The 16654-nt window shown below is 38.6% G+C and overlaps 1 protein-coding gene across 8 annotated transcripts in view; it reads left to right on the top strand.

Annotated features, from left to right (window-relative positions):
• TANC2 (tetratricopeptide repeat, ankyrin repeat and coiled-coil containing 2) overlaps positions 1 to 16654 on the top strand; it is a 308461-nt gene that overhangs the window by 244748 nt on the left and 47059 nt on the right. For all 8 annotated transcript variants that reach the window (XM_053930697.2, XM_053930694.2, XM_053930699.2 and 5 more), the window contains one exon: positions 3275 to 3882. In XM_053930697.2, the coding sequence (XP_053786672.1) occupies positions 3275 to 3882 (608 nt within the window). The remainder of the gene's footprint in view (positions 1 to 3274; positions 3883 to 16654) is intronic.

Below are 16654 nucleotides of genomic sequence, written 5' to 3'. Positions count from 1 at the left end.
TTGACCCTTCCCCTTATTTCCCCCTTATCTCTCTCACCCCTCCCCTCTGGTCACTGTCAGATTGTTCTTTATTTCCCTGTCTCTGGTTCTATTTTGCTTGCTTGTTTTATCATTTACTGCTATGCTAAAATCAGTTAAATACAATCTAGACTCAGATTTCCTAGCTCCTCCCTCTGCCTCTACCTGAACAACTTTTCTATAGCATGATGGTGGACTTCTACATGCCTTTCTCTAAGAAATATTGGCAGTATTAAGGTTTGAGATTAAATTTACTACAACTAAAAGATAATATATTTTTAATTACCTTCCCTGATCACTCACCACTTACTTAATGGCCTGGACAAAGGACTAGGAATGTGGAACTGAGCCTGTAAAGACATATGGTCTAAGGATAAATGACCCCACATTCCCTGCAATTCTCACTGTAGCCAAGGTGTTTCTTTATATATTCTTTATATACTCGTACTTGTTTTGGAACAGGGTTTCTCAGCCTTTTTTCCCCTAACAATCTACCTTTTTGATGAACATTAAAATCTCACATATTACACACCTATCCCACTATAGCAGGTCCTTGAGTAACATCATTTCATTCAATGTTATTTTGCTCTAACACTGATGATGAGAACTTAATTCTTATTTGTATCAATTAGCCTAGAATAAAATTTGGTTTCATTATATGTTGTTTCACTTAAAGTTGCAGAATCTATTGATGAAGTTAACTGAGGACTTACTGTATTTTGATGCAACCCTCTCATAACAATTGCTAATGTACGGAAAATAGTCTTTGCTTCCCTCCCTTTTCCCCTACTTGGCACTTAGTATTATTCCTACATATAACCAACTTTATTGCCCTCTTTGATCAAAAACTATACTTCTAATCCTGGCTATTACCTTGCAGGTATTTGTTATTAATCACAAAGTCATTTGAATTGAAGGATGTGGGTGAATCAACATAAATACATCTTTACAAGTAAATATTACATAATCTACCATTATCAGTCAATAGCTTGATTATTAAAGATGAAGAATGAATAAAAGAAACTTCTAGGAACACAGTCTCTGACTCGTTTTAGTAAATGTATACTTAGGAGATGTTATCCTCACTTATAATTTTGCATAATGCCCTGGGCAATCTCAAAAGACATTTTAAGTGTGACTTGGGAGAGCAGGTAACTTTAATCTTTCAGCTATGCCAAAGAACAAGAAAAGTACTATACATATTAATCTATAAAATCCAAATCTCAGTGTCTTTACAGACTTCTCAGATACTTCATTCACTTTAACCAAGAATTTTAAAAAATTATTTGCATTCAGCTTTGACAATGCAGTAATTTATAGGTCTTGAAAAATGAGTTCTCATATTGATCATTTATTATTTCCACAGACATTTCTTAAGTTATTCAGATGTGTCAGGCACTTTGTAGGAGCCAAGGATACAACAATGGACAAGACAGACAATTTCTCTGCCCTCATCAAGCTTATAGTGAGGGGCACAATAAATAAGTAAAAACTTAAACATTAAAACGATAAGTAGTGTTAGTGCTATGCAGACAAATAAAATAAGATGAAGGGATAAATGGGGGTGATAGTTATTTTAGACAGGGCAATTAGAAAGTCTTCTTCAAGGAGCCTTATCAAGTGATTTACCTTTTTAAAAGATTTCTTTGGCTGCTGGCTGTGTAGATAATACAATGTAGGGGAGCAAGAATGGAAGCAGAAATACAGGTGACAGATGATGGTGGCTTAGAGTGGAGTGGTGATAGTGGAGACCCTGTGAAGTGGTCATATTTGAACAAAATTTTGAAGGAAAATCAAAAAGAGTTGATGTGTTGAATGTGGATGTGAGCAAGAGAAAAGATTCAATAATGAGTCGTGGGGTTTTGGTGAGAAGCTGGGTAAATGCTGGAAAAGAGAAAGATCACACATGCCTCCTATGATTTGGTCGCAGTGTTGCTGGTAATACCATTTTTTAATGGGAAGATTTTGTGGAGGGGGCAAAATTCAGCAGTTCTGATTTGGTCACATTAAGTTTGTCTATGCAACATGCAAGTATACATGTTTAGCAGACAGATAAAAGGTGAGAGCTCAGGGAAAATGACTAATCTGGAAACATAAAGTTAGGCATTATTTGCACAGAGATATTAGAACCACAGAATTAAATTAACTGTTCTACGAAGTGGCTAAATAATGGGAAAAGAATGGAGACCTGAGCCCAGGTGGACTGAGAAATGAAAGCGGAGCCAGTAGGGGTGGCCCGTGTGCTAAGAGGAAGACTATGGGAACATGCTATGGTAGCAAGCTGCAAAAGTGACTCAAAGAGAAAGGTGTGATCCCCAGTGTCAAATACTGCTGAGAGGTTGAGCAAGATGAGAACTGCAGCTTGATTATTGGGTTTGGCAAGGTGAAGATTATTGATAACCTTGACAAAACCATTTCAGTGAAGTGATGGTGTTAAAACCTAATTGCAACAAATGGAGGAGAGAATGGGAAGGGAAGAATTAGATACAGTACATAGAGAAAACCTTTATGTGAAAATTTATTAAAAATGGCAACAGAGGTATAGGATTGTAGCTGGAAGGAGAAAGTATAGGGGCATTTGTCTGTGTGTTCCAGTAGAGTAGAGGAAATTGATGGCAGGAGAGAGAGAGTGGATACTTAGAGGAGCCAAGTCTGTAAGCAGATAAAAGGTGGAGTCTGGAGCATACGAGTCACCACAAAGCCCTGTCACCTTTCCCCAATATAATGTCCAAGCTGATCACCAAGGTGCCAAGCTTTCCACCATGAGAAGTATTCCTTTGGGCTAAGACTTCTTCAGAAGGTCTACATTAAAATGCATCATTTTATTCAGACGGTTAGAAAGCCACATTTTTACATGACGTTCTTCGAGTCCTTATGCATTTCTCTTTGATATTATGCCATGGCTTACACTGAAAAATTGCAACAAAAAAAGTTATATGACTCTCTATTTTCTGTTTATTTTAGGAATATGTTATTCTATGTATTTCTATATTATTTAGAGCATTGACCATTAAATCACTCCTAAAATGTCCTTTATGAAGAACCATACAAAATTATCTTAAGTCTCAATATTAGGAAGAGTGTTTCTCCTATGCAACTAATTTGTTTTAATCTATGCATATTAATACTTGATTATGTTTTCTTCTTTAGCCACTCAGAAATTTAGAATAAATTTTGGGACCCCATAGTTTATCATAAGAGTTAGGGGAAACTGAAGGTCTCTCTCTCTCTCTCTCTCTCTCTCCATCTGTTTTAGGAAATTACCAAGCTGCTGCCTTTCCATAGGATATTTTTGGATCGACTAGAAGAGAATGAAGCCATAGACCAGGACCTGCAGGCTTATATCCTGCACCGGATACACAGCAGCTCAGAGATCCAGAATAACATTTCACTTAATGGCAAAATGGACAATACTACATTTGGCAAACTCAGTTCTCATCTCAAGACCCTCAGTCAAGGGTCCTATCTGTACCTGAAACTCACATTTGACCTCATAGAGAAAGGTTATCTAGTGTTAAAGAGCTCTAGCTACAAAGTAGTTCCTGTTTCGCTCTCTGAGGTTTATTTACTCCAGTGCAATATGAAGTTCCCAACCCAGTCTTCCTTTGACCGGGTGATGCCTCTCCTGAACGTGGCAGTGGCCTCTCTCCACCCACTGACTGATGAACATATCTTCCAGGCCATCAATGCTGGTAGCATTGAAGGCACCCTAGAATGGGAGGACTTTCAGCAGAGAATGGAGAACCTCTCCATGTTTCTAATCAAGCGCAGAGACATGACTCGTATGTTTGTACACCCTTCTTTTCGAGAATGGCTTATCTGGAGAGAAGAAGGAGAGAAAACCAAATTTCTCTGTGATCCCAGGTAAGCCATAGATATGTAATAAGCAATTCTGAGCCTATTTTGTATTTATTGCATGGAGCATGAGTATTGAAAGCAATAAGTGTTCTCCATTGAACATTTCACTTAAAGGAAATATTTGTTCTCAAGACAAGGCTATAATGAGATTAACTAATTTATTTTCTTACACTGTTATTATTTGTTTGAGATTCAAAATCTGCATAGATATGTAGAATGTTCCCATACATTCCTGTATTTTACTAAATAATTTTTTCTAATTACAGTGGTGATCCCAGGCTATAATTAATTTAGCCATTTAACAGACCTCCTCAGTGTACTTCAGATATGAAGAAGAAATTGATACATTATTTGTCTCTTTGACTTAGAGCAGAATTATTTTTAAATTGCCATTGCCCTTTTAAAAGCCATACCGTTGTTAAAGTCACCAGTGACTAATCCCATTAAAGCTTAGCCAGTGCTGAGATTTACACTGGAAAATGGAATCTTAAATCTCACAGTTGAAAAAGACTGGTAACCAACTGAAGTGATCAGCTGGTGTAGCCACTTTACCTTTAGATAAATAAAGTATCCTTATTCCCATTTTACTACAAAGGCCTTATGATTCTGAATCAGTTGCCCAACATCACTAAGTTAATAGGTGGGAAAAAGAAGAAGGAACTAGAAGAGGGATGGCAAATATACAGTATGGACCACCACTCCCCTGAACTTCAGCCTCGGCAGACAGTGCTGATTCACCCCAGCACTCTTTCCTGATGAGCTTGACCCTGACTCAAGAATCTTTCTAAGCTCAACAAACCAGACTAAATATGAAACTGTTTCTCATTCTCCTGGGTAGAATTTAGATCTCCAGCATGTGGTTGGGGGGGAGGGATTCTACTCCTCTGCATTACTGTTTTTAAAAGAATTATTCTTTTAATAACGTTGGTGTTTTCAAAAGCAGGTATATTGCTGATTTCTTGGAAACAAAGAAAACACCAACAATGTAGCTGGCAAATGCAGACCTTATTCTGGCTCAAAAAGAAGATAGGTCAGAATTGACTGTGCCTCCTACTGTGACTCATCAGAGAGACTAAACTTCTCTGACCACGCTGGGGTTTTATTACTCTCCTGGCGGGTTCTTTGCCCAGCCTTTTTAGAGACCACTGTGCTTGTGCTCATGCTGCTCAGCCTACTTCATGCCAATTCATTAGAAAATTAGTACCAGATTCTGATGACGATATCAAGCCAGTCAATAGATTTCCTGGTATTTTCCCTGAGAGGGAAACTTTTTAAGAAATGAACCAATAAAAAGAACATGAACTTTTGAGTCAGATTACCTGCATAGAAATCTCACCTCTCCTAGGAATTGTGACCTTTGGAAAGTTACAGTCTGAGACAATCTGTTTCTGAGACAGTTTTCTTATCTACATAAGGGATAATAATTCCTGAAGTTGTTGAGAATTAAGTGAGGTTATATAGTAAGTATAATGCCTAGAATAGTACAGAGTACAAACAACGTGTTTAGGAAATATCCTTCTTTCCGTCCCTCTCTTTGCAGTAATGGACTCTTCAAGTTCACCTTACTCAATCCTGTGCTAATTGGAAAGGCAGCAACAGTCTTCTGCTATTAGCATTTGGGTACAAGATTTAAGAAGCAAACAAACAAACAAACAAAAACTTACTTTGAGTCTCTTCTATGAATTGTATGCTATTCCCAAGAGAGTTTCACTATAAATCTCAGTACTGCTACACATAGAGTTGGCAACCACATATTTAAGAAAAAGAGACCAATCTAGAATTGCCTATGAACACTTCGAAATCAGTTTCCAGAGAAACTTTGCTAATTGATCTGCTTTCATCCTGGAACATCTCAGAGGATTAAAAGCCAAGGTTCAAGGTAGCCAGGCTACCACTGAATTAACAGTATCCTTTCAACAAATGAAACCCTCAGTGGCTCCCAAAGGAGAAAATGTGGTATTTATGCAGCCATATCATCAAGGCTTTACAGTCTTACCTTCTCAACATTGTTTATGAACTAGGAGCATTTCAGCAACAGGCTGATAGCACTAAGACAAGAAGAGCAAACACTTCTAACTTCAAATGCTATGTACAGGCACACCTCAGAGATATTGCAGGTTCAGTTCCAGACCATCACAATAAAGCGAGTCATAATCTCTCTGTTAGTGGAGGGGTCATATGCCTTCAATTTGTTTAAAAAAATGCAGCATCCATGGAGCTCAAGAACATGAAGCACAATAAAATGAGGTGTAGCTGTAGTCTGTCGCCTCATGATTGAATAACGCTCAGGGCTGCTGAGGGATCATCATATATCACTTAATGGCAGAGAATAAAATAGTGGGACCAAGCGTTACCATAAAAGCTTCCTTACATCTCATTTCAGTTGGAATTTAGTCTTCTACCCAGCACTGTCTGGCACCAGCTTTGTTACTAAAATATCGACCTCAGAGCTTGAGTCCCCCTGGGTCAATGAGATGGAAATTCACTAAGAATTTAATGCTATTGGCAAAGCCCAAGGTGGCCTTTCAAAGAAACTGGCTGTAATTGTTTTCCATTTCAGGCGAGCCTGATTAGCAAGGCTCTCTCCAAGCAGGCTTTGTCTTTGTGGCCTTCAGCCTCTACTTCCTGTACTGATGTTCTCTACTTGTTTCCATTCTGCTCTCTACTTTCTCTCCATTTTCTCTCTATAGCATCTAATGTATCTCAGTAAACCAGGGGACACCAACTCAGTGCCTCTGAAATCACAGTAGGTAGACCAGTGCCTAACATACATATCTCTCTAGAGTAAGGAGAACTTTCAGAAACAAGGGAACATCTCTGTCTCTTCTAGTCCATTTTCCTGGACTTTTCAACACTCACTTGTTCACCCTGAACTAGTTGGCCTTATTAGGGCATTAGACACAGATGAGAACATTCTACTGAAGCCAAAAGTAGAAGCTCTTCATCAGAAATACGCCACCCAGGCAGGTACTTCTGCTAAGCTGAAGAGAGTCAGTAATCTGAGGATGGATGGTGGTGCTAGAAAGAGGAAATAGCAGAGCCAGAGAGAGGTCAGTGCTGCAGTTGAGGCAGTTTTCTTCATTTTAAATATCAGACTTCCTGTTGTCCCACAATCAGGACAGAGGTTTGACACCCCAGAGAGAATGACCTACTGTTGCATAGACATATAACTGTCACAGAAGGAGGTGAGCTACAGATGTCTTTTCTTGGCTTGGTAACAGGGTGTGGGGCATTTGTATGTATATGCATATGTGTGTTTATCAAACTCTAAGGAAAGTATCATTCAAAAATCTTTTATTGCATCAAAACTTGTAAGATTTTGGATTTGCCTTCTAGATAAAAGTATGCCTCTTGAAGCCCTCACAAACCTGAGACCTCACCACCTTATTTTGCTTTTTATTTCTCACCATTCATCACTGTCATACTCTGAAATTAATCTATCCTCTATTTTATTCCCTTGGGCACTGATATATCAGATTAACTCACTAATCTAATAAACTAATCTCTACTGTTATGCTAATAAGAGGGAGGTAGAAAACCCATTTGAAGCAACCTATACATCTTAAGTAAGACCTCTGAAAGAAGTCACCGGCCTGTTATCTAACCTATTAATGACTTTGCTAGTTGAAATATGAGGCTGATAGGGTAGACTATTGGGCGCTTGCAGCCTAGTGGTGATGTCTAGTTTTTAAAGCCTTGTGGTGCTGCTTAGTACTTCTCCATAGCTTTAGGCTATCCCTGAATGAATCCCTACTCTATTTTTCTGTTTTCTTTCCTCACTATGTCTACTTTCATAGTATCTAGTCTCCCCTTCCCTACGAACAGCTTGCAGATCAACATATATATGTATAAATGGGAATACATATGGAAGATTTTAATAACAGAGATTAGTACACTCAGTTTCCTTATTTTTAGTGGTTTGAATAAAATACATTAAGCATGTTATGAACTTCATTCAATGAGTACTGAGCTGCTACAGTCTGAGGTGGTGATTTGGAAGCCTAATTTTTGTTGTCCTGATTTCCTCCAACTAAGAGAAGCAAATTTTATAGTGAGTGAAAAAGGGAAAAGGCCACACAAATTTTACTCATACCTATGAGGATAGTTGAGTACTTACTTGATTCTTTGTGAACAGAGTTGATATAGTAAATGGGATATTGAGGTTTTCCTTAATTATTTTGGCCATATTAGTGAATTACACACTGGAGGCTTGACGCTCTGACGCTCGAAATCCATGCCACAGAGCAGTGTCAAAGAAGTAGTAGTTCATCTGAGGGAAAAAAAGGGGGCATCCTTCCTTTAAAGGAAAACTAACTCTGTGCCAGGGACCTGGCTTCTTATAAATACATGGGTCTGAAATGACCACCAAATGGAGAGTTGCAGCGTTGTGGTGATTGTGTTCGTTTGGTTTTTTAATCCAAACATGAACCATCGGGCCAGATGACATTTAACCTTACCCTCACTGAAGCACAAACCCTCAAGTTGGGGGATGGGTTCTGCTTTCTAAAAGCATTAGGAAAGAATTCAGCAAAGTGATGGATCATGGGAAGAAAAAAAGTGTTCCTGGAACTAAATCGGCCCTTAGGACCTTTGGAAGTGTTAAAGCAAAGAGAAGGGAGGTGTCTACCAAACATTTTTTATGAGCACTTGCCTGTTAGTAGATGATCTTACCTGCCCGAAAATATTAACTGTCCGATCTGTGTTCTGGGTTTAGGTCTGCTTCACTTCTGATTCCTTTCTGCCACTCAGGGGAAATCACTCTTCTGATGTCATGATTTGGATGTGTGATTTCCAGGGGTAGATTTCATTGATCTCTAATATTATTGGGAATTTGTCTAATTTTTCAAAAAATATTCTTTCCTCTTATCTAAGTTTCTAACTCCCTTTTGGCATCAAGAGTACATGTGAAGTATTACTCTAGTGACCATAGTTGTGGTTTTATAATATAATGCAAAGGAAAATTTACTTACATAAAACCTGATGTATATCTTGGAGTGTGTCCAGTTTGCCAATGCATGAATGTCCTTCCACTTTACAAATTTTCCTCTCAGCATAAATCATGAGACCCACATCTATTAGTCAAACAGGCAAACTGTTCCCATCGTTAGCACTCTCGTACCTTTGAAGATGGGCAGCAATAACATTTTTTCAAATCCAAGGTTAAATTTGGAAAAAGCTGGTAATCAGAATTCTCTGACATATTTAAAACTGAGAACTACTTATTCTTACTGTCATAAAAACTCATGTGAAGTTTCTAAGTTAATAACTATACAGAGAAATAGTTCTGCTTATGATAAGATGGAGGGAGAGCATCATTTTATGACTTGGCAGGCATGCAGGAGAGTCAACTAATGAACACAGGAGTTGAACTCTCCTATACTGGTTGACTTTGCTATAAGAAATTAATATTGCTTATATGTTTAAAAATTTATAAATTACATGGATATAGAGAACATATGTATATAGGGTGGGACAAAAGAAGATGTACAGTTGTGAGTATGTGAAACAGTTTACACTTGTATTATTATTTATGAATTATTTATTATTTTCTATACAAACAACTGGAAACCTACTTTTGCCCCACCCTGTGTGTGTATGTGTGTGTGTGTGTATTTTTAAGGTGAATATGCCTGGTATAGCAAATACTGGTTAGAACAACTTCACCTAAAAATCTGAAAATGGGGAGAAGTAGAACAGATGGCTAAGGGAAATTTTGGGTGCAGTAGCCCCTCTTATCCACATGGGATATATTCCAGGACCCCTGGTAGTTTGGTTGAAGCTGTAGATAGTACCAAACCCTGTACATACTTTGTCTTTCCGTATGTACATGCCTATAATAAAGTTGAACTTACAAATTAGACAAAGTAAGAGATCAACAACAATAACATAATAAAATAGGACAATTGTAGCAATATATATAACAAAAATTATGTGAATGTGGTCTGTTTGTGTGCATGTCTGAGTCTTTGATAACCAGTCTGATAACTGAGGCAGCTACTAAGTGACTAACAGGCAGGTAGCACATACAGTGTGGATACAGCGGACCATGGGATTATTTACATGTTGGGCAGGATGGAGCTAGAAAGCATGAGATTTCATCATGCTACTCAGAACAGCATGCAATTTAAAATTTATGAATTATTTATTTCTGGAATTTTCCATTTAATATTTTCAGAGTGGTTGACCGCAGGTAACTAAAACCATGGAAAGTAAAAACCCTGGATAAGGGGGGACTACTGTATTGAATGTTACATAGGAAATAGAGACTAATTTGTCCTGTTAATGAGTCTCTGAAACAACACTGGCTGAGTGAAAAGATGGAATTCCACAGGCTTTCCTAGGTTGTCAAACTAAGATTAATGGCACAGCAATCAGAAGGAGTTATTGCCAGCTTAGTGGGCTATGACAGCACACTGTCTTTTTTGTGAGTAGAACAACTTACTCAACTGTCCCTAGAGACTTTCAAAAGCAGGTAGATCTCCACAGTTGGTAAAATCAACTCTAATAGTCTTCTGTTCTCTCAACCGTAAGGACCCGTGGCTGTGAGACATGTATTCCCTGTAGCATAATCTAGTTGATTCTGTCCAAATTTTACTTATAAGGATCCACTTATTTCCATCTCTACTTGCCACACCCCAGGCTTTTATGTAGACTACTTTAACATCCTGTTTGGTCTCCCCTTCAATCTATTTCACCGGCAGCCAGAGTAATTTTTAAAAACACAAATCAGATCATGTAACCTCTTCTGAAATCCTTCAATGGTTTTTTGTAATTAGAATAAAATCAAAGACAGATTTTTAAAAGCCCTATATTACAAAGATAGCTTCTGCCTACCTCTCTAAATTGAGCTCATTCATTCTCTCTCTTATGCACAATTTCCTGGTCATAATTGGTCATCTGACAGTTCCTAGAACTTGCTAAGCTCCTTCGCCCCTCTAGGCTTTTGCACTTAACAATCCCCTCAATCTGGAACTCACTTTCCCTCGCTGGTCACATGGCAAGGTCTCTCACGCCTCCTTCAGATCTCAGCTTAAATGCCACCTCCTCAGAGAGACTTCCACTTGTCACCTTATCTAAGTGAGTCTCTTGTGGTTTTCTTTATCATAGAAATCTTTTTACTTTCTAACATTTAACACATTTATCTATTATTAATTTATTGTATGCAAATACTCCTTGTTTCCTTTCCCTCTAGAATGTCAGGGAGCTCAAGTGAGGACAGGAATGGTTGCTGTCATGCTCCTCTTAGTCTTCCGAATGATGAATAGAATTCCTGACCAGAGTAAGCACTCAGTAAATATTCTTTTAATAATGAATTAATTAGTGAACAAAAGAATGGTAAGAGGTACTAATTTTAAGCTTGCAATGGAAAATATCTGAGAAACTCCTTCCATAGTTCAAAAGACAGTGTCTTTTGCTCACTCTTTTACCATGTGTCAGTAATAAGTGAAGATAAGCGTTTCAGCAGGCATCCAGTGAACATTTATTATGTAATATATGCGAGGCTCTGTGTTAAGCACTGCAGGGGCTACAAGTACGAATAAGATAGATCTGTCTACCGGGACTTACAGCTTAGTGGTTTTAACAGACACATTTATAAGTAGCAGAGCTCTGTACTAGTAGTATAAAGAAAGAGCTAAGGAACATGGAAGAGGAAGAAAGAAGTGATAAATCTTCCTGTGCCTACCGTTGATGTTTCAAACTGCAACAATTCAATAGCTCTTCTGCCTCGTGAGGCCCTGCCAGCTGCCTAAAGAGTTCATTGTTGGAAGAGAGGAGTCCATTTTCCTCAGGCCAGTGATGCATTAACAGAACAGAAGGGCAATAGGAAACTATAAGGCAAAGTGGGATAAAGCAGTAAATCTCTGCAAAGTCTGTGTTTAAAAAGAAATAGTGTTGTTCCACCCATGTCTACAAAGGTAGATCTTGAGCATAATTTACTTAGAGTCTGCTACTTATAGATTACTTTCATCAGGCTCTCATTTCCACATTGAATAAGGAACAGTAAGACAAGCTGACTAGAAATGCATTTTGTATTCAGGTTCCATGAGAAGAACATGCCAAAGTAATTCCTGATGGATAGCTATAGAGGAAGGAGAGAAATTTTGCAAAGATGTGTGGTTGTCATTTGCTGAGAACTGATAGCAACAAGCAGACTGTAAGGCAGCAATCACCAAAGTTTAACTGCAGGCAGAATTTTTAAGATGAGAGGAGAAAAGATCAGGATTGTCAGTCTATTCTCAATATTTGAGTCATCACCACACTCATTTCACAGCTGAACAATAGCATCAGAGATGCCTGCAAATTCAAGGCTGAGTTGGGTAGTGAATTGGAAAGTGGATCTAGAAGTGCTCATGTTGCTCTTCCTGGAACTCATCTGCTTAGCATTTATTCATTCATGAAACATTTATGCAACTTGTACTCTACACCAAGGACTGTGCTATACACTAGAGAAACTTCGGTGAATAACACACTCCCAGCGTTAAAGCCATTGCCCTCTAAAGGGAAGTCAGGCACACAGCAACCAACAGTAGTGCCATAGTAAAGGTACCATAGGAACCTAGACAAAGAAGAAATACTTTGCATAAGAGGTGGAATTCGAGTTCAGCCTTGAGGGATGAGTTTATTAAGGAGCATTGAAGTGGGAGAGCATTGTAGGTAGGCAATAAAAGTGATGGCAGGGCAAAGATTTGAAGTGCCTTTAGGGAATTGTGAGAAGCTGTGACTAGAGAGTAAGACACTGGTCAGAAAGAATGATAGGAGTGTCACTAGGAAAAACAGCCTTGTACTCCATGTTTTAAGACCTTACAGCCCTGACTGGTGTGGCTCAGTGGATTGAGTGCCTGTCTGCAAACCGAAAGGTCGCTGGATCAATTCCCAGTCAGGGCACATGCCTGGGTTGCAGGCCAGCTCCCAGTCTCTCATACATTGATGTTTCTCTCCCTCTCTTCCCCTCTCTCTAAAAGTAAATAAATAAAATCTAAAAAATATATTTTAATCTGTTTTAAAAGAAGACCTTACAGTTTATTCTGTAGATGATAAGGAGTCTCTGTAACTTCAAGGAGAAGGAAACAATGATGAGATAACTCTGGTGATGTGAAAAATAGCTCTGACAAGTGGTACGTGGAAGACAGGTGGAAGGCGAGGGAAGACTACACAGATACTAGTTATAAGGTTTATAGAAATAGCCTAGGTAAGAAATGCCAAGACCTGTAATGTGAGAATAGAGAGCAAGGTATGTGTGGAAGAGACATTTTGGAGATACTCAGAAGTACTTGGTCTTTTGTGTGTGTGTGGAAGGTAAGGGCAGAGGGATCAAAAGTGACTTCAACACTTAGCTTGAATGGCATGGAATAGTGAAGGTACAGTCCAACTGAAAGCATTATGGATGGAGGAGGGGTTCTAGCATGAACAAAGACAGAAGGAAGAACAGGCTGTAGGGAGAAGGTGAGTCCTATTTTGAACATCTATAATGAATTACCTCCAAGAGAAGATGCACAGATATTTTTAGGCATGTGACTTTGGAAAATAGGAAAAGGGAAAGCTCAGGCATGGAGTTATGGATTTGTAAGTTATCAGCAAATGACAGAGTAGAAGCCATAGGACTAAACAAAATCACCCAAGTTCAGAGTATAAAGCAGGAAGCTTAAGAGCATGATAACAGAATAGTTATGCTGAAGTGCTAGAATAAAATGATGAACCAAATAATAACCGACAAGGGTAATATTAGAGTTGGAAGGAGAAACAAAAGACAGTAAGGTTGTGGGTCAAAGGAAATCTTTCTGGGCTGGGTCTGAAGCAATGAATATAATTTCTGCCTATATTCCATTAACCGGAACTCAGTCACATGACCCTTGAACCCTGGCAAAGTAGCCATTCACAACCGCTCTTGCCAGTTAGAGGGAGCACAAATCTTTTGTAGGCAGCCGTCCATCTCTGCCCCATAATTCTGATCTCACTAGAGCTCCCTAAATAACTCCCCACATTTAGCGCTATAATATAAAGACATTTCAGAGCAGCATACATTATTTCAGCCCAAATTGTAAGATAAATAAGATAGACTTTAGCTTGCAAGCAATTCCCTGCCAGCTGGCTATAACTGTATCACTTCATCACATCTGAGCACTACGCAGAGGAATATCAAAACACCTCAGGACTGTTTCTCTGAAACACTGAAGTGTTACATATCAAGTTTGTCATCGCAGGAGCTAATGAAACCTATGTGACTACACATTAGTGACTATGACTAGAACAATGGTGGAAAACACATCCATGCTAGAAATATTTGAGTCCATCTGTTAGCATGTTTCAGTGCTACAAATAGAAACTTTAAGACTGGTTATCTCCCTGGGGTGCTAAGTGAAAATCTACTAGAGAAACAAACATAGAGCCATTGTATGTTTTGTATGACAAAATATACAATATATATGCAGTATATATATACAGTATATATATATGTACATATACACACACACCATATATATTAGGGGGCAGGAGACAGTGCAAAGGGAAGAATCTTCAGCTCTGACCTGTGAGTGATTCTCTCCCCAAATATCTAAAATCAATATACCTTGAATGTAAGGCATAGTATCCTCCTGAAAACCTCTGTCTACATAAGAAATTTATGTTCTTCTTGTTAGCTTAACTTTACCTTATTTCTTAAGAACTGATTAGCTCCGTCCTTATCAGTCCTCTCTGCCTAAAGTTACATATCAAGTTTTCCTGCATTGACTTAACAGTGAATGGCACCCAAACCCAATAATTTTCCCAATTCTTGGATTTTCTTTTGGCCATAAAGGTATAAAATGGAGTTAGGTGTAGAGAGGTAACGATTTGGGTTAAGAACAGGGTATCACATTTCACCCCGCACACATTAAAGATTAAAATTCAGTTTGAGCACACAGTCATCTTCCCATATGTTTGAAGTCGTGTATGGTTAATGTTCATTCCTTTAGTTCAGCACTGTGCTAGTTACTATGGAGGATATAAAGTACACTTTATTTAATATACCTCAATTCTCACCAGCATCCTAAGAGATAGGTATTACTATCTCTGTCTTACAGAAAGGTTAAATAGCTTATCCAAGGTTATAAAGCCTTTAAGTGACAGAATTAGGATTTGAACGTAGGACTGCTTGCTTTTCCGATCAGAGATGGAGAGGCAGCCCCGTGAATGCAGACAGGGCAGTCGTCAGGGTAACTGAATCACCGAGTGACCTCATCATGAAAGCTGTGCTGAAATTCTTCTTCTCTCCTCACCACAGCCCCCGATTGATCTTTATAATCACATATGGACCCACATTAAAGTTGATTTTGATTACCATCCTCGTTAGTAGTAGAGAGAAAACATAGTTGTGTTCATTCATACCTGAAATCACATCACACTAAGGCTCTCTCTTTTTTAACTACTCTCTCCCAAAATGCCAATCAAAAAATGTCAAGATTAATGGTTGTTACTTTTAATTATGTTAAGAATTCAGAGTTCATACTCTATAAATAAACATATTTTTCTTCATTTTTTTTACCTTTTCACCCAAATTTGCCCAGAAATGAAAACCAAGTTGCTAAACATGTCTGTGTGGTAATGGAACTAGATTTCAGAAGACCCTGGGTTTTCGTTTCCTCTTTTACATCCCAGCCATGTCAGCTGGGATCTGCCCTTCAATGTGGCTGCATCTCAATCCTCCACAGTATTAGGAGGAATAGCTGCTCCTATCCCTATAGTATAGGTGTTTGTGAAAATCTATATAAGTATTAAAAGTATTTTGAAAACCATAAGGTAGTATACAAATGTAAGGTATTGCTACTTATTTGTCCATTCTGCAAATAATTATGCCCTTTACCTAGGTGTACACATGTGAAAAAACATGGCTTCAATGTTCAGCACAGTCTAGTGGGAAGACTGACATGCAAATAGATGCACAGATGCTATAGTGGGGATGTGTACCAGGTGCAACAAAAGCCCCGGAAAGTATCCCTGACACTCTGGGGGCACCAGAGGAGTCTTCACAGAGGAGATAGTGTGAACTGAGACATGAAGAAAGAGAAGTAGTTTGCCTGACTAACTAAACAGGGAAGAGAATTTCAGGCAGAAGGAAAGCATGTTTGAAACTCTGAAATAGTTTAAAATGTCTGGAATTAGAAATACAAGGTAAGGAGGTAAAAGACAAATAGACAAGGAACAAATTATGAGGAGACTTTGAAAGCCGTGCCAAGGAGTTTAGATTATGTACAGGAAGAAATATATAGCCATTGAAGAATTTTAAGCAGAATTTTGATCGGGTCTCTACAATGTAGATTATTGGCATGGGCCAGGGAAGAGGCTGTGGAAAGTGTGAGGCTCTTGTAGTAATTCAGGAGAGAAAGTGCAAAGGGAGGAGAAAACAACTGCTAGGTTTTATGCCTGAGTGGCAATATTCAAAAAATAAAGAAGTCTTACGGGAATTTGGTTTGGAGGGAAAGCTTCAGCTTCAAACGGTATCATTTGACTGGTCATTTGGAGGTAGAGGGACCCAGCAGGCAGTTAGAGCAAAAGAAAATCTCAGTGCTAGAGATGTCACTGTGGGAGCCATGCACATTGGATAGGTGAGAGTTGAAGCCAGGAGGCTAGATGAGAGCTACCTGCGAGAGAAAAGCAAATGGGGAATGAAGCAAAGGAGTTACATCACTGAAGGAAATGGGAGGAAAAGTACCAGAGTAGTGCCACAGATGTTAAGAGAAGAGACAGTTTCAAGGTAAGTAGATCAATAAGACCTAATGCTAGAGGGAGAAATTAAAAAGAA

Source organism: Desmodus rotundus, chromosome 9 (assembly GCF_022682495.2).
Source record: "Desmodus rotundus isolate HL8 chromosome 9, HLdesRot8A.1, whole genome shotgun sequence".
Classification (NCBI taxonomy): domain Eukaryota; kingdom Metazoa; phylum Chordata; class Mammalia; order Chiroptera; family Phyllostomidae; genus Desmodus; species Desmodus rotundus.
Note: the sequence above shows the minus strand (reverse complement) of the source record. Positions and strands in the feature narration are given on the sequence as shown.